Source organism: Sus scrofa, chromosome 8, assembly GCF_000003025.6.
Source record: "Sus scrofa isolate TJ Tabasco breed Duroc chromosome 8, Sscrofa11.1, whole genome shotgun sequence".
Classification (NCBI taxonomy): Eukaryota; Metazoa; Chordata; class Mammalia; order Artiodactyla; family Suidae; genus Sus; species Sus scrofa.
In genome coordinates this window covers 52,527,692-52,551,783 of record NC_010450.4, presented here as the reverse complement: position 1 = coordinate 52,551,783, position 24,092 = coordinate 52,527,692, and the positions used below count along the sequence as shown (strand labels likewise).

The following is a 24,092-nucleotide window of genomic DNA, read 5'->3' as shown; positions in this document are numbered from 1 at the left end:
ATGTTTTCCTCTAAGAGTTTGCTAGTGTCTGGTCTTATATTTAGATCTCTAATCCATTTGGAGTTTATTTTTGCGTGTGGTGTTAGGGAGTGTTCTAATGTCATTCTTTTCATGTGTCTGTCCAGTTTTCCCAGGACCACTTATTGAACAAGCTGTCCTTTCTCTATTGTATATTCTTGCCTCCTTTGTCATAGATTAGCTGGCTTTAGGTGTGTGGGTTGAATTCTGGGCTTTCTATCCTGTTCCACTCATCTGTACATCTGTTTTTGTGCCAGTACTATACGGTTTTGATGATTGTTGCTTTGTAGTATAGTTTGAGGTCCAGGAGCCTGATACCTCCAGCTCAATTTTTCTTTTTCAGGGTGTCTTTGGCTATTCTGGATCTCTTGTGCTTCCAAATAAACTTTAAAATGTTTTGTTCGAGTTCTGTGAAAAATGTCCTTGGTAATTTGATAGGGATTGCGTTGAATCTGTAGATTGCCTTAGGTAGTATAGTCATTTTGATAATATTAACTCTTCTAATCCACGAGCATGGTATATCTTTCCATCTATTTGTGTCATCTTGGATTTCTTTCATCAGTGGCTTATAGTTTTCAGAGTATAGCTCTTGTCTCTTTAGGTAGGCTTACTCCTAGGTATTTTATTCTTTTGTATGTGATGGTAAATGGGATTGCTTCCCTAATTTCTTTTTCTGCTCTTTCATTGTTAGTGTATAGAAATGCCATTGATTTCTGTGTATTAATTTTGTATTCTGGGACTTTGCCAAATTCGTGGATGAGCTCTAATAGTTTTCTGGTAGAGTCTTTAGGGTTCTCTAGGTATAGTATCATGTCATCTGCAAATAGTGATAGTTTCACTTCTTCCTTTCCAATTTGGATTCCTTTTACTTCTTTTACTTCTCTGATTGCTGTGGCTAGGATTTCCAGAACTATGTTGAAGAGTAGTGGCAAGAGCGGACATCCTTGTCTTGTTCCTGATTTCAGTGGGAATTCTTTCATCTTTTCACCATTGAGAATGATGTCCACTGTGGGTTTGTCATATATGGCCTTTATCATATTGAGGTAGGTTCCCTTTATGCCCACTTTCTGAAGAGTTTTTATCAGAAATGGGTGTTGAATTTTGTCAAAGGCTTTTTTCACATCTATTGAGAGGATCATATGGTTTTAATTCTTCAGTTTGTTAATGTGGTATATCACACTGATAGATTTGTGGATATTGAAGAATCCTTGCATCCCTGGGATAAATCCCACTTGATCATGATGTACAATCCTTTTAATGTATTGTTGGATGTGGTTTGCTCGTATTTTGTTGAGGATTTTGCACTGATGTTCATCAGTGAAATAGGCCTGTTGTTTTCTTTTTTTGTGGAATCTTTGTCTGGTTTTGGTATCAGGGTGATGGTGGCCTTATAGAATGAGTTTGGGAGTATCCCTTCTCTGCAATTTTTTGAAATAGTTTCAGAAGGAGAGGTGTTAGCTCTTCTCTAAATGTGTGATAGAATTTGCCTGTGAAGCCATCTGGTCCTGGACTTTTGTTTGTTGGAAGTTTTTTAATCACAGTTTCAATTTCAGTTCTTGTGATGGGTCCATTCATCTTTTCTATTTCATCTTGGTTTAGTCTTGGAAGATTGTACTTTTCTAAGAATTTGTCCATTTCTTCTAGGTTTTCCATTTTATTGGCATATAGTTGCATATAGTAGTCTCTTATGACCCTTTGTATTTCTGTGATGTCCGTTGTTACTTCTCCTTTTTCCTTTCTAATTCTATTGATATGAGTCCTCTCTCTTTTTTGCTTGATTAGTCTGGCTAAGGGTTTATCAATTTTGTTGATCTTTTCAATGAACCAGCTTTTTGTTTCATCAATCTTTTCTTTGGTTTTCTTCGTTTCTATTTCAGTGATTTCTGCTCTGATCTTTATGATTTCTTTCCTTCTACTAACTTTAGGTCTTGTCTCTTCTTCTCTCTCAAGCTGCTTTAGATGTGAAGTTAGCTGTTTATTTGAGCTTTTTCTTATTTCCTGAGGTGGACTTGTATTGCTATAAACTTTCCTCTTAGAATGGCTTTTGCTGCATCCCATATGTTTTGGAGTGTTGTATCTTCGTTGTCATTTGCTGCTAGGTATTTTGTAATTTCCTCTTTGATTTCTTCATTGATCCATTGGTTGTTTTAGCATGTTGCGTAGTCTCCACGTGCTTCCATTTTTTTCAGTTTTTTTTTTTTTTCTTGTTGTTGATTTCTAGTCATATAGCGTTGTGGTCGGAAAAGATCCTTGATATGATTTCAATATTCTTAAAGTTACCGAGGTTGGATTTGTAGCCCAGGATGTGAGCACTCTTAGAGAATGTTCCATGTGAACTTGAGAAGAATGTGTATTCTGTTGCTTTTGGATGGAATGTCCTATAAATATCTATTAAGTCAATGTGGTTTAATGCATCATTCAGGGCCTGTGTTTCCTTATTGATTTTCTGTCTGATTGATCTGTCCATTGCTATAAGTGGGGTGTTAAAGTCCCCGATTATGATTGTGTTATTGTTGATTTCTCCTTTTAAGGTTGTTAACAGTTGCCTTATATATTGTGGTGAACCTATGTTGGGTGTGTAAATATTTTAAATTGTCATATCTTCTTCTTGGATTGAGCCTTTGATCATTATGTAATGACCTTCGTTGTCCCTTAAAATATTCTTCATTTTAAAGTCTGTTTTGTCTGATGTGAGTATTGCTACTCCAGCTTTCTTTTGATCCCCGTTTGTGTGAAGTATTTTCTTCCATCCTCTCCCTTTCAGTTTGTATGTGTCCCTAGAAGTGAAGTGGGTCTCTTGAAGACAGCATATATATGTGTCTTGTTTTTGTATCCATTCAGGCAGTCTGTGTCTTTTGGTTGGGGTGTTTAGTCCATTCACATTTAAGGTAATAATCAATATGTATGTTCTTATTGCCATTTTATTAACTGCTTTGGATTTGTCTTTGTTTCTCTTTTTTTTTTCCTTCTTCTCTTGTTCTTTTCTGCCTAGAGTAGTTCCTTTAGTATTTGTTGTAAGGCTGGTTTAGTGTTGCTGAATTTTCTCAGCTTTTGCTTATCTGTGATGGTTTTGATTTCTCCTTCAAATCTGAATGAGAGCCTTACTGGGTAGATTAATTTTGGTTGGAGGTTTTTTCCTTTCATCACATTAATTATATCATGCCACTCCTTTCTGTCCTGCAGAGTTTCTGCTGAAAAATATGCAGATAACCATATGCATATTTTCCCTTGTATGCTACTTGTTTCTTTTCCCTAGCTGCTTTCAAGATTTTCTCTTTGTGTTTAATTTTGGTCAGTTTGATTAATATGTGTCTAGGTGTATTCCTCCTTGGGTTTATTTTATATGGTACTCATTGCACTTCCTGGATTTGAGTGAGTGTACTACATCTTCTTTATCTATTCATCTGTCAAGGGACATTTGTTTCCATGTCTTGGCTATTTTAAATAGTGCTGCAATGAACATGGATCTTTTAAAATTATAGTTTTCTCTGATGTAGGCCCAGGAGTTGGATTGCTAGATCATATAGTAGTTCTGTATATAGTTTTCTGAGTAACCCCCATACTGTTTTCCACAGAGGCTGCACCAATTTACATTCCTGCCAAGAGTGTAGGAGGGTTCCTTGGTAAGAGATCTCTTGAAGTACTAAGTGATGAAGTGGATGCCCCTTCTCTGCTGCCATTAGAATGGGAGAGGGTAGTGCTGGTGAAAAGAATGGGAATTTTCTGCTTATTATAACCCCATGCTGAACTCATTCACAATGGTGGAAACATCTGGCCCTCCTTGTTTTTATCTGAAAACACCACAAAGTCTCATTTGGTTTGAAAACCTAAGTAAATTGATGCCAAATTAAATTTATATAGTGCTTCTTGGTTCTTACAGAAGCACCTTTCAATTCTAGTTCCTTGATCTTGGTCTCAAATATCACATAAATACGGAAAACGTTACAGGAATTCCTGAGTGGCTCAGCAGGTTAAAAATCTAGTGTTGTCACTGCTGCTGCCTGAGTCATTGCTGTGGCACTGGTTAGACTCTTGGCCCAGAAACTTCCCCCTGGGGCAAGGCAAAAAAGTCAAACAAACAAACAAAAAAACAGCTAGAACAACAAAGTCCCTCTCAAATCCTGTTATATTGTTGACCTCTGTTCTATACAGTAGTGTGTCAAAATCCTGAATTTCACTGAGAAGGAAAGATGGATTGGCTTTGTTTTTTGGCCTCTAGAAGAGGAGTTGAAATGTTTGTGGAAAAGTACCTCTCTCCATCACCTGAGGAGGCTTGTTGAGGGAGGATGTCTTGGGTAGTACAGGTGTTAATCTCTCAGGGATCACAGGCTATTGGGAGGTGGTTGTGACTCAGCTGGTTCTGTCATGATGTGATCCACAGTGACATCCATGTGTGTTTAAGACTGATGTTGCACATTAAGGGAAAAGCACTGTTCAGCTGGGATGTCTGCCAGCTGTGCCCAAGGTGGTAATGGTTTGCAGTGAAGGCGGTGCCTGCGTTTCCGCAGGAACACACTGGCCGTGTGCTGCCATCACAATGTTTCTCAAACTGTCCGCAGTCATCACGCAGCAAGTTCAGACCCATAGGTGGTTATAGAAACTTAGTTCTGAAAACAACGTCTGTCCAGATGCCCTGTCGTAGTCTACGCAGGCCCACTGTGGTATTGGGTCCAGATGCTCAGAAGGGCTTTAAAAAGAATCCTAAATTGTACACTAAGAACCTTCACAAACTTCTGGTATCCAGAACAGGTTCTTCCAACGGCATTTTCTCCGCAGAAGGAAAGTGTGTTATAATCTCTTGGTACCTGAAAAATACCTCCTACCACACATTCTGACTTGTTGGTCAGCTACCTCCCAGCAGCTGTTTGGCAGAGAGGGGGGATCCCGGAGGCCCTGGGCAGGTGTGGCTGTGTCAGAGCTCCATGGTTGTCTCTGGGCTTGCAACAAGGGGGTGCCCCTCTTCAAGGAAAATTTCTGCTTTAAAATATCATGAATGTGGAAGTTCCTGTTTTGGTTCAGTGGGTTAAGAAGCTGACATAGTGTCCATGGGGATGCTGGTTCGATCCCTGGCCTAAGTCAGTGGGCTAAGGATCTAGGGTTGCCACAAGCTGTGCTGTAGGTCACAGAGGTGGCTTGGATATGGTGTTGCCATGGCTGTAGCATAGGCCAGAAGCTGCAGCTCTGATCAGACCCCAGCCTGGAAACTTCCATATACTGTAGGTGCTGTCCTTAAAAAAAAAAAAAAAAAAAAAAAAAAGAAGAAGAAGAAGAAAGAAAGAAAAGAAAATAATAATAATAAAGCAAATAAAATTGCATGACCTTTCCAGAAAGTATCTATTCAACAGCTTTTTTCATGCTTCTTTTCTCCTAAATTGGAAGTGCCCTAAGAGGCAAGAGTTGAAGTATAATTATTTTAAACTTATGTTTAGGTTTTAAATATTAAAATAATTTAAAAATCTTTTAAAACTTAAACTATTATATGCTTTAAATTTTATGTGTATTTTTTTAAATTTTGAAAATAAAATAACAGAAAAGGTCAATAGAATGTATTATAGAAGAACATGAGTTAGATGTTCTATATCATGCACCTGATTTACAGTATTTACTGACACTGACCACAGAATTTACTCAGAATTTCCTGGTAAAAAAAGCAAAAGAGGAAATGATGGACTGTATTTTCACTTCTAATTTCATTTCAAAGGAATTTCATACATTTTTTTTCTAGAGAAATAATTGTTTCCTGGAAATAAATACTCCTAGACTAATATATACCCTAATATTAATGGAAACATTTTCAAAAAGTCACTGATAAGTACAAGAGAAATAAAAGTTGCTGAGAAAAATACTGTCTTATGTAAGTCATTTTTATGTCCGTCAGAACATGTTGGCCTGTATTGTGTTTTCCTTGCTCAGCAGTAAGGATCATGGCTATATTTGTAATCAAGCTCTCTAATTTTATTTTTCAGAATGACAAATCCCCAGGGCGATCTGCAAGTCGATCAAGTAATATTTCAAAAGTAGGTGAACTCTATTCATTTTCTTAATTGTTTACCAGTTTAAGTATCTTAAGAGTTCAAGTAATACGGTATCATGTTTAACCTGTAATTGCTATCTGTGAGCAGTACCCAAGTATTACTTATGAATGTTTTTAACTCTTCTAAGATTTTATTGCCATAGGAGTTCATGATTTCACACAACAAAAAGGGGTTTTGCCTCTTTGGTGCTGTAAACACAGATCTTGCTACTTTCAAGGTGTCACTCAAAGTAGGTTTCTTCCCTCACATCAGGCCCCAGAGGGCTGCCACACACCCAAGTTGAAACTGTCATATCAACATCGCTGTACAATTCCCAAGAATCCAATTTTCCCAGGAGTTTGGTCTCAACTATCCTGGAATTTCACCAGGACAGGTTTTGGAAAGCAATTTAACTGAAGACATTCCTTTGGTCATATTTTCTTTATAGCGTTAATAGATAGAAAAAAAACCAAAATACTCCCTAGACCATCTGGAAAGCCAAGCAAGACCCTGGAGTGTTGAAAAGATTATGGCATGCGAGAGATAGTCTAGATTTTTATTTTGCCTAGAAAACAAAAATTAAGATCTAGTTTATAAGATGAGGTCTTATGCAGTTTATAGCCTTGGTGCTTGAGGAGTGAAAAGTCACATAGAGCCATGTGTGAAATTGTAAAATTATGACTTCCCCAAATATAATTTTGATAAAGATGACTTTACCGTGAAGAGAACTTCCACGGCCGGGCCCCTCACCTGCCAGCAGACTTCACTGCCGTGAACTCAATCTTGCTGTGTATATAATTTTTGTATTACTTTCCTTTGGGAGAGCCCCCCAAATAGTAATAACCTATTGGCACTACAGAATATAGACTCACTTCCAATTTAGGGACATTTTAGTTATTTAGTTTTGCTTTGCTTTTAGAAGCAAAGGGCTTTATTACTCATTGAAAAATAGCAGCAGCCAGAGAATCGGCATTTTCTTAAGCTGGTTTCCTGAGGCCAGTTCCTACAGGATGATGCTAAGATGGTCAGGTGACACCTGTCAGTACACTGAATTGGTTATAGGAGTGGAACCCTGGCCTTGGGAAACAGTAGTCTTTTAGTAGATGGCAAGTGTGCCTGCCCACTCCAGAAGGAGACCCCATATTGCAGTGCTCACCTCTGTGCAGACATGCTCAGTAAGATGGTCCAGAGCAAAAGCAGCCAAGGTGTCTGCTTACAATACATGCAGAGACTCAGAAGACCCACAGAGAATTGCATCTCAGTGGTTGGAACCACACATTTCTAGGGATATTCCCACCTGGGCACCTTGCTGTCCTTTGAAAACCCATATGGTTCAGGGCTTAGAGCACAAGCCTGTGGAGAGATGGCACTGTGGGTCAGCACTGCCACTTTTTGCTTGTGTGACATGAGACACTCAACCCCCATGGGACACATTTGCCTTCACTGGACATGGACATTTAGTGGTTCTAAATCAAAACCATACTTTTCAAAGTCCATCATCTCTATAACTTCATGGAGAGCCTTGCCTGCCACGAGAGGACTCTGTCATCTTCCTGAGCGTGAATAGAAGGGTTGACCTAGAAATCTGTAAGTGGTACTGGCTGAATTTTGTCAGGCCAACTACTTCATCATCCAGGGGTGAGATTATATCCGCATTTCCAAATTGCTGTTTGACTTTGACGTAATGCAGCTTGCACATAGCTCTTAGCTTTGGATTGATTCTTTAAGAAATGAAAAAGTCAGAAGTGTAGTTTCTCTTCTATGTGTTCCTCTAGGCTCTGATAGGTATTAATTGCAGCCTTGTGTTGGAGACAATTCATGATAAATGGTGTTATATTCAGAGAGAAAAGAAAAGCTCTGTTCTTATGCAGTCACTCTAATTGCACAAAAACTGAAACCATCACATGCCCACAGGGATATGAAGATTTCAGTGTGCTGAAATTCATTTTACTTTGGCCAACATAATGCTACTTTTATTTATGTTCAGAATGACAGCCACAAGTGCAAAGTTCATTGTTGAATTGTCACTACTTTTTAATGAATTATTAAGTGATAAGCTCTTCATCATAACCGCATAACTTACTGAGAATGAAATGGCAGATTCGAGCAATATTTGGGTCCTTCGACTTTCAAAGTGGTGAAGAAAATGTAAAAATGGAACAAGGATATTTTTTCTCTAATTCTGTCAAAGTAATTTTTGTGTCTGTAAGAAAATAGAATGTATACATGTATGTGTAACTGGGTCACCATGCTGTACAGTAGGAAAAAAATCATATTGGGAAAACATACACTACATAAATGCAATTTTAAAAATCAATCAATCAATCAATCAATCAGTCAATAAGACCATGAGTTTCTCACAGGTGTGATAGTCAGTAGAGCAGAGTAGTGAAGTGCCTGGATTCAGAGTAAGTGCTTGGGAGTGTTATTTGCCTTCCTTGGTGACTTTGTTGGTCAAAGGCGAACATCTCACCTCATAGGTCTCTGGGAGGGATACTTAGCACAGTGATCAGCACCATAGGAGATTAGCTACTCTTATTATGGGCTCTTTACACTGATATTTCAGTGGCAGCACAGTGTTCAGTAAACTTTTTGTGAGCAAGTGAATTGGTGACGTGGGTTATAGTATATGTATTGTTTTTTGGACAAGATAAGAAAAATAACAAATTGCACAAAATTATGTTAGATTTAGGACTAAGTAAAATGTGATCCAACATAATTTTATTGAAAAAAAGTACTCTACATTCTTGTTTCATTAAAAAGTATATATGTATTTTTTGACCTTTGAAATTTTATTTATTTTTAATGCTGATTTTTAACTAAAGTTGATTTAAAGTGTTGTGCCAATTTCTGCTGTACAGCAAAGTGGCCTGGTCATATATATATATATATATATATATATATATACATATTTTTTCTTTTTTCTCATATTGTCTTCCATCTCTTTCATCATGTTTTGTCCCATGAGGCTGGACACAGTTGCTAATGCTATACAGTAGGACCTCACGGTTTATCCTTTCTAAATGTAATAGTTTGTGTCTCCTTACTCCAAACTCCCCCGTCTATTCCACTCCCTCCCCCAACCTTGGCAACCACAAGTCTGTTCTCTATGTCTGTAAGTCTGTTTTTTAATCCCCCTGGGAGAGGGAGTGGTGGTAAACTTGTGGCTGCTGGGAACTCTACCCCCACTTCCTCTGGACTTTGTCCCCCACGGCTTTTTCCATTGCTGATCTTGCAATGCATCTTTTCACTATAACAAACCATAAGTGTGACTATGACAGTTGAGTTCTGTCCTGTGAGTGGCCCTGGAGCATCACTGACCCAGAGCATAGTCATGAGACCCTGGGGCACCAGGCAGGAGAGCACAGATGGTGGAAGGGGGTACAGTGGGGGCTCAGAGAGTGATCACTTCCACCTGGCGACAGGCTGGTGCCGAGAAGACCTGATTGTAAATAGGGACTTGAAGAATGGCTGTGACTTTATGAGATGCCAAGAAAGTATGATTAAAGGCATCCAGGACAAGGTGTGGGAGCTAGAAAACAGGGACCACAAGGAGATGGAACTTTGCTCACAGGCACGATAGATCCTTCTTAATTGCAGAAGTGTTCCCTGGCTTGGAAACATAGACTCACTGGGAAGATAGGGTACCACCCCCCAGGGTACAGCAGGTCTTTTAAACCTACCCCTACAGATGGTGCTTAGCTCCTTGAGGGCCCAGGAACAAGGGGAAAAGTAGGAGTCAGCTGGCTCCCCTACTCCCAGAGATCCACAGGGGGGCATATGCCTCCTATGTCCTCACTTCAGGCTCTGTGGGTTTCCAAGTGCTGGATCAGAGAGATGATGCCCTCACCAGAGGATGCAGGAAGTGTTCCACTGGACTTGGAGTGGTGATTGCTGTCTGATCACCTAGAGCTCCTCTGGTTGGATCCCAGCAAGGAAAGAAATCAGTTTTCATTCCAGCAGGAGTAGTTAACCCTTGCCCCTAACTCTACACATGAGGGGGACAGGGAGAAACTTGTCTGCCACTCAGGTGATATCCAGTGGCATTTCCTTGCCCTACACTGTGGCTGTAAATGGACAACCACAGCCTGATAAGGGTGTTGTAACCAGGGTCTCAGTCCCTCAGGTGTGCCACCAGGATCAACAGGAGGGTGACAAAGGTGAGAGGAATTCAGAATGGGTGTGTGGTCAGTAAGAGGACATATCGGTTAAGATCAGTCTCTGGACCCAGTGCAGCCAGAAAGCCATATGTCCTTGTTCTTAACCTCGATTTTCCTGAGCGGGGACCAGAGGGAACCCTGGGGAAGCTATGTCAAGGTGGGGTGAACGTGATGGGGATCGAAAATAGATCCCAGTGGTCCGGTTCCTCTAGAGCAGGTGCTGTCCATCCTCCCCCTAAGCCCCCTATGTCTCACAACTGTGACCGCTCACAGTAACATCGCTCACAGCTGCTCCCTCGCCAGACCTGCTGCTGGCCACACCGCAACCTGCTTGCCCACAGGTCTATATGCTCCCAACCACCAGGTCAAGGGCTGCTTGAATGAAGGGGGCCCTGACCTCTGGCCTCAAGGTGGGACTGGTACCTGGTATAGTTTGTATGCAGAGCAGCCCTATGGGGTCAGCTGGAGCTGCAGTTGAAGTAAGACAGGATTCTGCCCAGCTCTGTGGCTCCAGAATTTTCTGTAACTTCTCCCCTCTTTCCTCTTCCAAAGAGGCCACTCCAGTAAATTACTTGGAGAAGAATTTTTGTCTCAGGCTCTGCCTCTAGGGAATCTGATCCAGGAAGCTCAGAAACTTAAAGCAATTTTATATTCTTCCAGCGTGAAATCACATGGCAGTGTTTAGCTGTCTTTTCAAGAGTATTAGTCTATAAATAATTAGACAGAGAGAAAAAAAGAAAGAAAAGGAAGAGAGGAAGAGAGAAGGGCTGAGGGGAAGTGGTTCTTCACCACGGAGATTCTGCCCTGGGCATCCAATAAGGTTTTAGAAGATCCTTATTTCTAAATTGTCTGAAACGCTTTAGAAAGTCCAGGAGGAAAAAAAAGCATAAAATTATTTTAAATTAATTTGTGTGTATATTCATGCCTTTTGGGAGAGACTACATAGTTTTAATCAGCTGAAAAATTTGCAAAGATGAAAATTTGTCCCCATGGATCTTTGGGGAAATACCTATAAAAGACCAGTCTTTTGGATAACCATGAGCTTTGTTTGTGTGTGTGCTAAAACTGGCTTAATCTGCCTTATTTTTGTAAAACAGAATAGAACAGCATTTAAGATTTCTCTCCACTCGGATGTTGAATGGTTATAGACGGTCCATTCATTTTATACCACAAACTGCTGCAGATGCCAAACATGAGAAGCTGCTGGAGCTACTGGAATCATGGCCATTATGAAATATATATTTTGGGATTATGGACATTGTCTCTGGTTTGCTATATTTAGCTAAGGGTTTCATTTTGGTTTTTACTTTTTGGTTAATTTTTTTCAGAATTCCCTCTAGGACAGGCCTTGGTAGCTCCCCTGGATCTCAAGAGCTAGGAAAAGCTGTATGTTTGGGGAAGACTTGGGTTGTAGTAACAGGTCAACCCTGCCTTCAGCTAGAGCATTTTGAGGATCTGGGGGTCTAGTGTAGGGGGCCAGCCTGGGAAAAGCTGTTGACCTGGCCATTGGTTGAAATGACCTCATGACGTCTGTCCCAGGTGACAAAGGGTCATGCTTTGGATACCGTAATACTCGCTGGGTTTTGTTATCCAATTAACTACATCTTTGGCCTCCCGTGTATCCTGGCAAAAGATAGGGACCAGGAGGCTTGAAATACATTTTGTCTTTTTCCCTCCGGTAATATCATCCTTAAACTATGTAATCTTTGTTTAATAGTGGTTTATTTCAACATTTGTACCATGTTCAATTTGTCCAGCCTTGTGATAACAGGAAGAGTTAGAGGTAGTTCTTGGTTTCTTTACTTTCTGATTTACCTAACAGGTAGTTTAGTAGAGTGGAGACCCAGCAGTGTTGTTTTTCAAAAGCTTCCCAGGTGATTTAAATGTGCAGCCTGAAGGAAAGCCCCTCGGACATTCAGCAGCATCTGGATACATTTGGGGTGGTCACAGCTGCGGGGGGGGGGGCAGGTTGCTCCTGACATCCAGCTGGAGAGGCAAGAATGCTACTGGACACCTAGGGTACAGGGGACAGTCAGCCCCTACCCCAAGCAAAGTGCCATCCTCTGCGATGGCAATAGTGCAGCAGCTGGAGCAGAGCCAGTCTGAAGGTAGAGGCCAGGTAGGCAGAATCTGTAGGTCCAGGGGTGAGGATTGATGCTTCACTGAGGCACAAAACAAGAGCAAAATTCAGAGAGGTGTTCTACCAGTGGCCGGTGCCATCTGGACAACTTCCTGGGCTTCTGGGCCGGGTTGCAGGGCAGCTTTGCGTGGACCTACTAAGCTCCCAACAGGGCATGGGGCTCCCCCAAGGCTGTGATCTCTGGGTGAGATAGCAGGGTGGAGTGGCAGAAGTGACAGGGAGACTGGCTTAGGTGTGGACCAGGTTTCTACCTAGAGCCTCCTCTCTGTCTGCAAAACAACCCGTAGTTTCAGGCGCTTCCCCATCTTTGTACAGAAAAAGTACTGATGACTTGCATCCCTTGGAAAACCTTCTCAGGCTGGAAGGAAAATTCCAGTCCAGAGATCCTGGGCTGTGAGTGACAGCTCACTAGTGCCAGGAGCAGCCTGGGTGCAGGGTGGGGTGGGGGGGACTTCCAGGCCTTCCAAGACCTGGTTTCTGTGTTTTGGTGACATCAGGCGGTCTCAGTCACACCTGCAGTCATGCCGGAGCTGGCTGGCATCTGAGAGGGGAAACACAGCACTGACACCCCAATCCCTGCCACCAACCCGCAGTCTCTTGGTGCAGCTTGGCTCCTTGGCTGTGGGGAGCTGACTGTGCTCATAGCATGGGGTTTACCAGCCTTGGAGATGCTTTTTTACTGTATATGAACATGACCAACATTTGATATTTGACCTTGGTGGAGAAATGGATTCATCTCTAAAACAAGACTTGTTGGATTTTTATATTCCTTTTCTAATATTTCATTGTTAGTATACAGAAATGCAATCAATTTCTGAATGTTTATCTTGTATCCTGCTACTTTGCTGAATTCATTGATCAGTTCCGTAGTTTTTGTGTGGAGTCCTTGAGGTTTTCTATATATGGTATCATGTCATCTGCTAAAGTGCTAGTTTTACCTTTTATCTTTCAATTTGGATACCTTTTATTTCTTTTGTTTGTATGATTTCTGTGGCTAGGACTTATGTTGAATAAAAGTGGTGAGAGTAAGCATCCTTGTCTTGTTACAGATTTTAGTGGGAAGGCTTTCAGCTTTTCTCCACTGAGTATTATACTGGCTGTGGGTTTGTCATAAATGGCTTTAATTGTGTTATGGTATGTTCCCTCTATACCCACTTTGGTAAGAGTTTGTATCATGAATGGATGTTGGATTTTGTCAAATGCTTTTTCTGCATGTGGTTTTTGACTTTCCCACTCCATATATCTGGACAAAACTTTCATTCAAATAAATACATACACCCCTATGTTCACCCCTATGTTCAGTACTATCCATAATATTCAGGACATGGAAACAACCTAAATGTCCATTGACAGATGAATGGATTAAGAAGATGTGGTTTATATACACAATTTAATACTACTCAGCCATAAAAGAGAACAAAATAATGCCATTTGCAGCGATGTGGATGGAACTAGAGACTCATACCAAGTGAAGTAAGTCAGATATCATGATATGATACCACATATCACTCCTATCTGGAATCTAGTATATGGCACAAATGAACCTATCTACAGAAAAGAAACAAACTCTTGGACTTGGGGAACAGATTTGTGGTTGCCAAAGGGGAGGGGGAGGGAGTGGGAGGGAGTGGGATGGACTGGGAATTTGGGGTTAGTAGATGCAAACTACTCCAAATTGCATTTGGAGTGGATAAGCAATGAGATCCTTCTGTATAGCACAGGGAACTACATCTAGTCACTTGTGAAGGAACATGATGAAGGATAATGTGAGAAAAAGAATGTATGTGTATGACATGTCTTTGCTGTATAGCAGAAATTGACAGATCATTGTGAATAAACTATAATAGAAAAAATAAAAATCTTAAAATTTTTTTAAATAAATAAATAGAACAAGACTTGTTGAGTTCCCAGCTTCTAAGGTCTACTTTTAAATCCACATTTAAGCATTGTCAGTGATTAAGTCCCTGCACAGGACACCTGCTAAGAAGTCAGATTCAGTAACATTTTATCTTCTCCAAGGCTTAGTAGGTGGATGTCGTCTTCTTCCAGTGTTTGATCCATTTGCTGCAGGTTACAAATGAATCTTGTCTTTTTGCTTCTCTCAGTGTTATTGATTGGATCACTTGCTGTCACCTAATATTCCTTTCCTTCCACCGTCCTTCATTCCCCTTTCTCTGAGCTCCTGCCCTGAAGCCCCCAAGGAGGAGAACAAAAGTTGGCAGCGGCTGTATGGTTAATGTAATTAATATGCGGAGTCAATCTGGGTTGACTAGAATAAATACATCCACTTTGAGGTGTAAACTACCCACTCTGGCTTTGTGGATCAGATTAACTGGGTAATTGTTGTCTCTCTGTCTCACTAATTACTACAGAGACACACCCCTACCACCACCCCTGCCCCCGTGGTTCCCTCATTTGACTCTCTTTTCATTGGCCTTTACAATGTAAGCTTTAGGAAGGAATGGTGGCAAGTAAATAGCACCAATTCAAGAAGAAATTCAACAACCCCTTGCCCATTTTCTGTCTCATGTTCCTGCTGACTTGAGGAAAGGAGAAAGTCGCAAGATACATCTTTCCTATTGAACGAAGGACTCAGCTCACTAAGACCACAGCTCATGCACCCACTTCCCTCACAACACACTGCCATTCTACAGCTCAGTCCCTCAGTATTTTTACCTCTATAGATAGAAAATAGAATAATTCATTCCTACTTACCTTTTGGCTCATCCCAGGCCTTTAGTCTTCAGAAAGAAAATGTCTCTGATCAAACTGCAATAAGCTAGCATTTTATTTTATTTCTGTACTTGTTCAGTACTCAGGGAAAAGAATACAGCCTCTTACTTCTTGCAACATACAGTGAACATGAGAGGCTGTTAAATGGGTAACTCAGTGATCACGGTTCCATATTCAGTGCTTTTCAGTGCTTTCTTGATTCAACAACTTGGCATTGCCACTGTTTCAAGATGATTTTGTTCAAAGTAGGAAGAAATACTAAATTACATTTTGTGCTTGCCTATCTAAAAAAATTAGACAGGGAAGTTCCTTGTGGCATAGTGGGTTAAGGATCCAGTGTTGCTGCAGACTGGGGCACAGCCTGCAACTGCAGCGCAGGTATGATCCCTGGCCTGGGAACTTCCACATAACACAGGCATAGCCACAAAAAAAAAAAAAAAAAAAAAAAAAAAAAAATTGAACACATATGCTGAAAAGCTAGTTACAAATTTGCAGGCCTCTAATCCAAGTAAATTTTACGGGGTTTAGAAAGACCTCTGTCAATGAAAAAATTAATCAATAGTCTAAGAAAGAAATGGGAGGAGTTCCTGCTGTGGCTCAGTGGGTAACAAACCTGACTAGTATCCATGAGGACACTGGATACAAGTTCATCTCTGGCCATCTCTGGCCTTGCTCAGTGGGTTAAGGACACAGCATTGCCATGAGCTGTGGTGTAGGTTGCAATCTGGCATCGCCATGAGCTGTTGTGTAGTGGCTTGAATCTGGCATTGCTGTGGTTATGGTGTAGGCCACCAGCTGTAGCTTTGATTTGATTCCTAGAGTGGGAACTTCCATATGCTGTGGGTGTGGCCCTAAAAAGACAAAAAAGAAAAAAAGAAAGAAATGGGAAATTTTACTGGAGCCAACCTCATTATAACTAGATTATAACTAGAATGAGAGTATCTCAGAGAGCTCTGAGAATGTTTTGAAGAGATAAAGGGGGTGTGATTTTAGATCCCACATGTGATTTTAGAGAAGGGACATGCTACCATCTTGGTAGAAGTTTACTGCTATTTGTAAGGAATGGATGGAATGATTTTAGTGTTTTTCTAAGTATAGGAAGATGCAAGAAATTGGGTTCATAAAATTTTCTCCTGAAAATATCTAACTATCTGCAGATCACTTCTGGCAATTTTCCCAGAGCACAGTGTTTCCTCCTGATCTTTGTCCTGAATTCCCTCCAGGCTGGCCTGTAGGTCAGCCACTGCCATGGTTGATGACTTGATTCCTACAGAGCTGGATGGGGGGCAACATTCTTTATTTTATTACCCCTTCCCTTTCATTCTTGATTTCAGTGAATGTTTGGGAGGCATTTAGTGGCCAGTTTTTCCCAAAGCCCAGAAATGCTCATTCCCAGGTCTGGTGGGGATTTTGTTGATAGGCCACACAATGTGCTATTACCAGGTCAGGCCCTGTTAACAGCAGCCCAAAGCCTCTGGGATGCCTGTCCTACTAGTCTGTTATGGTCTAGGAAACAGTTCCTTCTTGTGGCTTCTTCACATCTGGAGTTACATTATTACAATCACTGATCTTATAGAACTAAGCCTTTGGTCAGTTGTTTCAAGTCATCAAATTTTATCAGGGGCTCAGTCACCCATTTGGCAATTCAAGAAATAATAACCTTATAAAATGGGCAGAATACAAGGAATATATCTGGTAACACTAATAAGGTCATAGGTAAGTATTTAAGGGAAGAGCTTCCACTAGATGTGGCCCAGTATCTCCCCAGGTCATGTGACCAGTCTGTTCTGCATCAATCGCCATCTTTACGGGAAGTGATATACTGGATTTGTACCTAAAGTTTACCAAAGATATCTGCACATACAAGGTGAGTGGTACGTCATTACGATCCCTTACAGTCTTGGGAAAGAATGTTATCATTTAAGGATGGCATCAGAAGAAGAAAGATAGATATTTGTGGCTTACCAGGTATTTCTGCTGCTGGGGTGGTCAGGATAACACACACTCAATATCTTGTAATAACCTATAAAGGAAGAGAATGTAAAGAAACCATATACATACACACACATATATATATTATATGTTACTTTCTATGTAGAGAGAGTATAGTTTTCTGTGCTATACAGTAGGTCCTTTTTGTTATCAATTTTATGTATAGTAGTGTGTATCTGTTAATTCCAAACTTCTAAGTTATCCTCCCCTACTTCCTCTTTGGTAACCATACATTTGTTTCCTGTGTCTGTGAGCCTATTTTTGTTTTGTAAATAAGTTATTTGTATCACTTTTTAGATTCCACGTATAAGTGATACATGATATTTGTCTTTTTCTGTCTGACTTACTTTACTTAGTATAATAATCACCTCCAGATCTATCCATCTTGCTGCAAATGGCATTATTTTGTTCTTGTTTTATAACTGAGTAGTATTCCATTGTATGTATGTGCCTCATTTTCTTTATTTCTCTTTCAGTGGATGTTTAGGTTGCTTTCATGTCTTGTCTATTGTAAATGGTACTGCAGTGAGTATTTGGGTGCAGGTATCTTTTCAAATTACGGTTTTCTCCGGATAGATGCCCAGGAATAGGATTGCTGGATCATATGGTAGTTCTATTTTTAGTTTGTTGAGGAACCTCCATACTGTTCTCCATAGTTGTTGTACCAGTTTACATTCCCACCAACGGTGTAAGAGCATTCCCCCTTCTCCACACCCCCTCCAGCATTTGTTATTTTATCTTTTTACTTTTTAATGATGGCCATTCTGAACAGTATGAACATAGAACCTCATTGTAGTTTTGATTTGTAGAAAGAAATGAGTTACTTTGTAAAAATTAGAAATCAGGGATGAAATAGAGAGAGATGAATCTCACCGAGAGGTCTAGCCTGGGAAAGAGAGCAAATAGTGGCGCTCTGCCATCTGACGTGGAGGGGCTGGGGTGACCAGTGCCCAAGTCATACCTCAGGGCTCTTGGCAGCAGGTGATTTGGAGACTGCCCAGACTGGAATTCTCCTTGACCCTGGCTGCAGACTTTGTACCTGACCTCTCCTGACCCTCCCTGAGCTTTGGTTACTGGCCACACCATATGTATGCCACGCTGCACACTCTACCTACAATGTGACATTCACACCCCTCCGTCTGTATCAGGAGGAGGGCACCAGGTTCCCTCTTCTCGAAAGCAGGTGGACCTTCGTGATTTCTTCAACCACTTGGTCATAGCAGGAGTGCCTACTTAACTCTCTCCCCAATGCATCCTTGAGAGCCAGAGATGACAGGGGAAGAGTCCTGGCCCGGAGACACATGATGGAAAGACCAGGTGGAGAGATCATGCAGAGGCAGACTGCCCCCTGCTGGCCTTGCCCCATCCCCAGGCAGCCACAGGAGTAAGTGGCCTCCTGCCTCTCCTCTTCCCCAGCTGACACCTTGTGGAGCAGAGGGCATTGTCCCCTGCACCCCTAGCCCTGTCCAGAGTGCAGACTTGTGATGAATGTCAACTTCATCATCTTGAAGCGCTGCGTATTAGGATAATGGGTCACTCAGCCATCCTAAGTAGGACACAGTCACATAGACACTTCCCATTAAGGTCACATTGTCCTTCAGCAAGACCTGACCTCTTCCAGGACAACTTAGGACCACAGAAGATGTAAGCCTCATACCTTGTTTTATTCCCACTCTTCCTCTCTCCTCACTCTGCAGTAGTACCTGGATTCACAGAGCCTTTCTCCTTCAATTTTTTCTAAATGACAGACAAAGTCTCTGTAGTTTCCAAAATCTAAACAGTAAATGTCAAACTCAGGCCTATCACCAGGGCCTGCGTTCCCTTTGTGCAAAGTAGAAAAGGGCCTGCTTCCATCATAAAATTATTATACTATGTACTGATTTTATTGGGACAACATATTTCACTCCCACCAGACTGAAAATCATTTTGCTCTACTAAACTCTAATGCCCCTGAGGTGATGGCACTCTGGGAGTGCAATGCATAACCTACATAACTGTACATGCCAGTCTTAAAACTCTTCTACAAGGCTGTCTTTACTTGTCTTGAGATGGATGGAAGTGTTCTCTCAGCCACACTGGACAGCACTTCTCTCCCATCGACCATGCCTTCCCTACCCAGCCTGAGAGTGATCAATGATCTAGAAATGTCACAGAACTAGTTTGAGGGGCCACCTCTTAGTATGTCCTACATGGATGCAACAGCACAGCCCTTTAAAATATGGGGATACTGTTTACTCTTCTAAGGAGCAGTTCAGGAAGGAAAATAGCCCTGGCAACGTATGGTTATTATTCTCTATTCAGCCAGTATTTGTTGATTTTATATATATGTGTGTGTGTGTGTGTACATATTTATATATATATGTATATGTGTACACATAAATATATGTAATTTTATATGTGCTTATATGTATGTGTATATGTATATACATATATGTGATCTTGTGTATGTGTGTATATATTGTGTATATGTATACACATATATGTGATTTTATGTATATATGTATTTATGTATATGTGTATATATATTTATATTTAGTGTATGTGATTTTATGTATATATGTGTATGTATGTTTACATGTATATATACACATATATGTGATCTTGTGTACATATGTGTATATATATTTATGTGTATATCTCAGGCACTGTGTGATGAGTCATGAAATTTATGGCATAATGTGTTATTCAAGCAATTGTAAGACTATACAGATATGTAAACATATGATGATAAATTTGATGCATGTTCTGAAGGAATTTCCCATCCTAGTGGCATATCTTGGAGCACAGGCCTGGATGGAGACTAGAGTTTCAGGGTTTAGCCCACAGAAATGGTGGGTCTGCATAGGGGAAATGATAGTCACAGTGAGAAAATGCGTAGAAAGAGGAGTTGTAGTTCCCACCTCTCATTCCATGGAGGGGCCCTAGCAGAACAGAAGTGGCCAGCAGACAGGAGCAACCCAGGTCTGAGACTTAGAACACTGAGTGAGGAGACCGTTTCCACTTATATTCCAGAAGAGCTGCTGTTCCAGGGAGCCACCTCCTCAGAGATCCTAGGGAGGATCACTAGGTGCTGCAAATAGCAAGCCCCCCTCACCCAGAGCTTAGGGCCCTAGTTTCATGACATGGACATGAGGACAACATAGCTTCACAGGGAAGAGGAATCCAATTAGGCCTTGACCTCCAAGGAGGCTGGTGGGGTAGGCTGAGTTTGAGCTCAGTTTGAGGAGGTGAAGTGATCTTGAGATAAAAGGTGTTTGAAGCCAAGGAGAGACAGCAGAGCTGCTAGCAATTTGGGACAACTGGTGTTGAAAGAGAAAAACAAACACCATATGATATCACTTATATCTGGAATCTAATGAACAGCACAAATGAACTTATCTACAGAAAAGAAACAAACTCATGGACTTGGAGAACATACTTGAGGTTGCCAAGAGGGAGGGAATGGATGGACTGGGAGTTTGGGGCTAGTAGATGCCAACTATTGCATTTGGAGTAGATAAGCAATGGGATCCTACTGCATGGCACAGGGAACTACATCTAGTCATCTTATAATGGAACATGATAGAGGATAATGTGAGAGAAAGAATGTATGTATACTGGGTCACTTTGCTGTACAGCAGAAATTTACAGAACATTGTACATCAACTACAATAGAAAAAATAAAAATCTTACCAAAAAATAAATAAATAAATAACAGGATTTCAGAGTGGGACTGAGAAGGAAGTGGGACTCCATCCTGTAAGATCCTTGAGCAATGCAGAGGCTTGAAGCTTGGCACAAAGATTGTGGGGAGCACTGGAAGATGTAAAACAGGAAATAACGTAAAAAGATGTAAGCATTAGTAAGAGCACTAGAGTAGGAAGGATGATCAGTTAAAAAAAAAACCCAAAGCAAGGGATCAATTCTGCTATATGGCAAAGTGACCCAGTCATACATACATACATATATATATACATTCCCTTTCTCATACTATCTTCCATCATGTTCTATTCTGAGAGACAAGATATAGTTCCCCGTGTTGTACAGTAGGACCTCATTGCTCATCCATTCTAAATGTCATAGTTGCAACATTATAAAATCAATAGATTTAATAAAATTTTTAAATGAAAATTTAAAAACAACAGAAAAAAGAAAGATTTCTTCCAAGCATTCTTCAAATAGCTCTTGCTTTGACCCACAATGACTTAAATTAAAATAATGATAACAGCAAGCTTAAAAAAAAAAAAAAAAAAAGCAAAGGGTCTATTACAAGGCAAGGGCAGCTGCCCCAGAGAAGTGTGGGTATCAGACGTGGGACTCCACAGGCTACCCTCTAAAGGCCAGAGTTAGGAGTGAAGACCACGGATCTGGGGCTCATTGAGGGAGGGACCAGGATGTGTTGCAGTTTTCTGTCTATATCCCCAGGATCAACCTGGAAGATAGAGACTACATTTTGGCTGCCAGGACACAGGAGAACGAGACAGGGATGAGGGCCTGGGCTTTGCTAAAGGGAAGCAGCTGGCTCTGGGCTGCAGGAGAAAACAGTCATATTGGCATCTACATTCAGATTTTCTTCTGAAAATTGATCAGATCAATTTCCAGTGTCCTTAAATCTGGAAAAAGATATGCCTGGAAAATTGAGTGATTTTGGAAACCCATGACACACATTGAAACATTAATATGCCCAGCGATTTCTCATTTCATCTTCTCCCAAAACATGCTGGCAGGAAGGGAAGGAATTCCACCCCCTCCTCTTTCAATTCATTTGAGTGTTTGAGAGCCAAATGCTACGCTTAGTGACTTATGGCCACAACCCCCAAGTCTGCTTCGACTTCATTACCTAGGACTCCACACCACACACCCAGTGTGGCTGCTCAGTGCTCACCACTCATCAGTCCAGTGACTCCTTTTGAAAAATTAGGACAATCCTGGAAATAAAACGTCCATTTTTTACCTTGTGTTGACAGCTGCACAAAGTGGTTCCATCTCCAGGGAGCTGCTTTTATACTGAGTGCAAAGTTCAAAGTGACTGTGGTTGTTCAGCTGACTGAACAACATGGTAAGACCTCATTATATTATGCTACTACGTGGATGAATGGCAAGGCACAGACCTGGGTGTGTCATCCCCAAAATCCAATACCAAGAAAGAAAACAGAAAAAGTCCAGGTATTACTGAGCACCTAAAGTGAGTCCCAAAAAGTCAGAGACAATAAAGAGAACAACATTCAGTGCAGAGCTGTCAGCAACATTCCACATAACTCATAGGAATTGCTTATTTTCTGTCCAGGAAATGTTCTGGGAGAGTAGAAGAGATGTACTGAGTGTTTATTCTGAAATTACCTAGTGTGAGGCTTCAGACATTTGTTTCCTTAAAGGAGGCTGCCTGACATTTGAACTTCCTTATAAAATTACATTAAATATGTATCAGTTTGGAGGACTTACCAAAAGAGAGTAATGAATTTTCAATTTAGTCTTGGTTACACTTGACCTGTTTTAAAGTGTTTCTCTAATGAAATGGAAGCTACACTAAAATTAATTCTACGTGAGAGGAGCAGACTCTGTGCTACTTAATCATGAGTCTCACCATTCACTTTGCTTGAGTATGGAAACAAGACAGAGATGGCCATGCCTGTAATTGGGTGGGCCTGATAACATGACCATAATAGTCAAAATGAGGTTCTAGGGGTTTTCTGACCTGGCTGTAACATTCATGTTTTACTCTGAGAAATAAGGGAGGGCAGAGAACCCAAGAACTTTTCAGGGGCAGTTTTTGCTTGTCCTTGTGCTAGTATTCCTGTATCCAGGGCAATTGAGCCAAGGAAGGAGGGTCGAAAACCCGGTCACAATTCACCTGTTAAAAGCTGGATACCACACTGTGGTGCATGGAACTATTGGCCACCAGGGATAACACAGAGAACTCTACCAAATACTCTGTGATAATCTATATGGGAAAAGAATCTGAGAGAGTATGGATATATGTATATGTATGACTGGGTCGATTTGTTGTACAGCAGAAATTATCACAGCCTTGTAAATTAACTATACTTCAATACAACTTAAAAAAAAAAAAAAAGCTGGACACCGCTCTAGGCATTTATTACATGAACTAACCCATAAGTGAGTTCATCCTTACAATCTAGATTTGTGCTTAAACAGACACACACTCATACATGACATATACACACACGACATACACACACACACAATTTATGTTTTTTTCTTTTTCTTTTTATTAAAGTATAGTTGATTTACAGTGTTGTATAAATTTCTGCTGTACAGCAATGTGCCCCAGCCATACATATATATATATGTGTGTGTATATATATATATATATATATATATATATACATTCTTTTTCTCATACTATTTTCCATCACTGTCTATCCCAATAAATTGGATATAGTTCCCTGTGCTATACAGTAGAACCTCAGTGCTTGTCCATTCTATATGGAATAGTTTGCATCTACTAACCCCAAACTCCCAGTCCATCCCACTTCCTCCCCACTCCCCCTTGGCAACCACAAGTCTGTTCTCGATGGCTGTGAGTCTGTTTCTGTTCTGTAGGTAGGTTCATTTGTGCCATAGTTTAGATTCCACATAGAAGTGATATCACATGGTATTTGCCTTTCTCTTCCTGACTTACTTCACTTAGTATGAGAATCTCTAGTTCCATCCATGTTGCTGCAAATGGCATTATTTTGTTCCGTGTGAGTAGACAAGGCCTTGAGAATGGAAAGGTGTTTGAAAGACGATTGTAGCGCCAATAGTAAACACCAGAATTCTGAGCAAGAAGGAGGTTGGCATCTCCCAAGTAAGGACAAGCGAGAAGCTAGTCTAGTACAGATGTCATCAACAAGGGAGAGAAAAGAGTGAAATGAGAGGGAACAAATCATAAGCCATGAGAGGCATGTAGCATCTTCTGGATTTTATTCTAAGAATAACAGGAAGCCACAAAAGAATTATGGCAAGAAAATGACAATCTAATTTAACATCTTTAAAATGTTATTCTAGTTTCTGTGTGAAGAATAGCTAGCTTATTTTTTGTCTACTTGATTG

The 24,092-nt window shown here is 40.7% G+C and overlaps 1 protein-coding gene across 1 annotated transcript in view; it reads left to right on the top strand.

The window, feature by feature from the left end:
• Positions 1-24,092, top strand: part of MARCH1 (membrane associated ring-CH-type finger 1) — a 575,522-nt gene that overhangs the window by 399,248 nt on the left and 152,182 nt on the right. Inside the window, exon 4 of the mRNA XM_021100588.1 lies at positions 5,985-6,035. Coding sequence (XP_020956247.1) covers positions 5,985-6,035 — 51 coding nt within the window. The remainder of the gene's footprint in view (positions 1-5,984; positions 6,036-24,092) is intronic.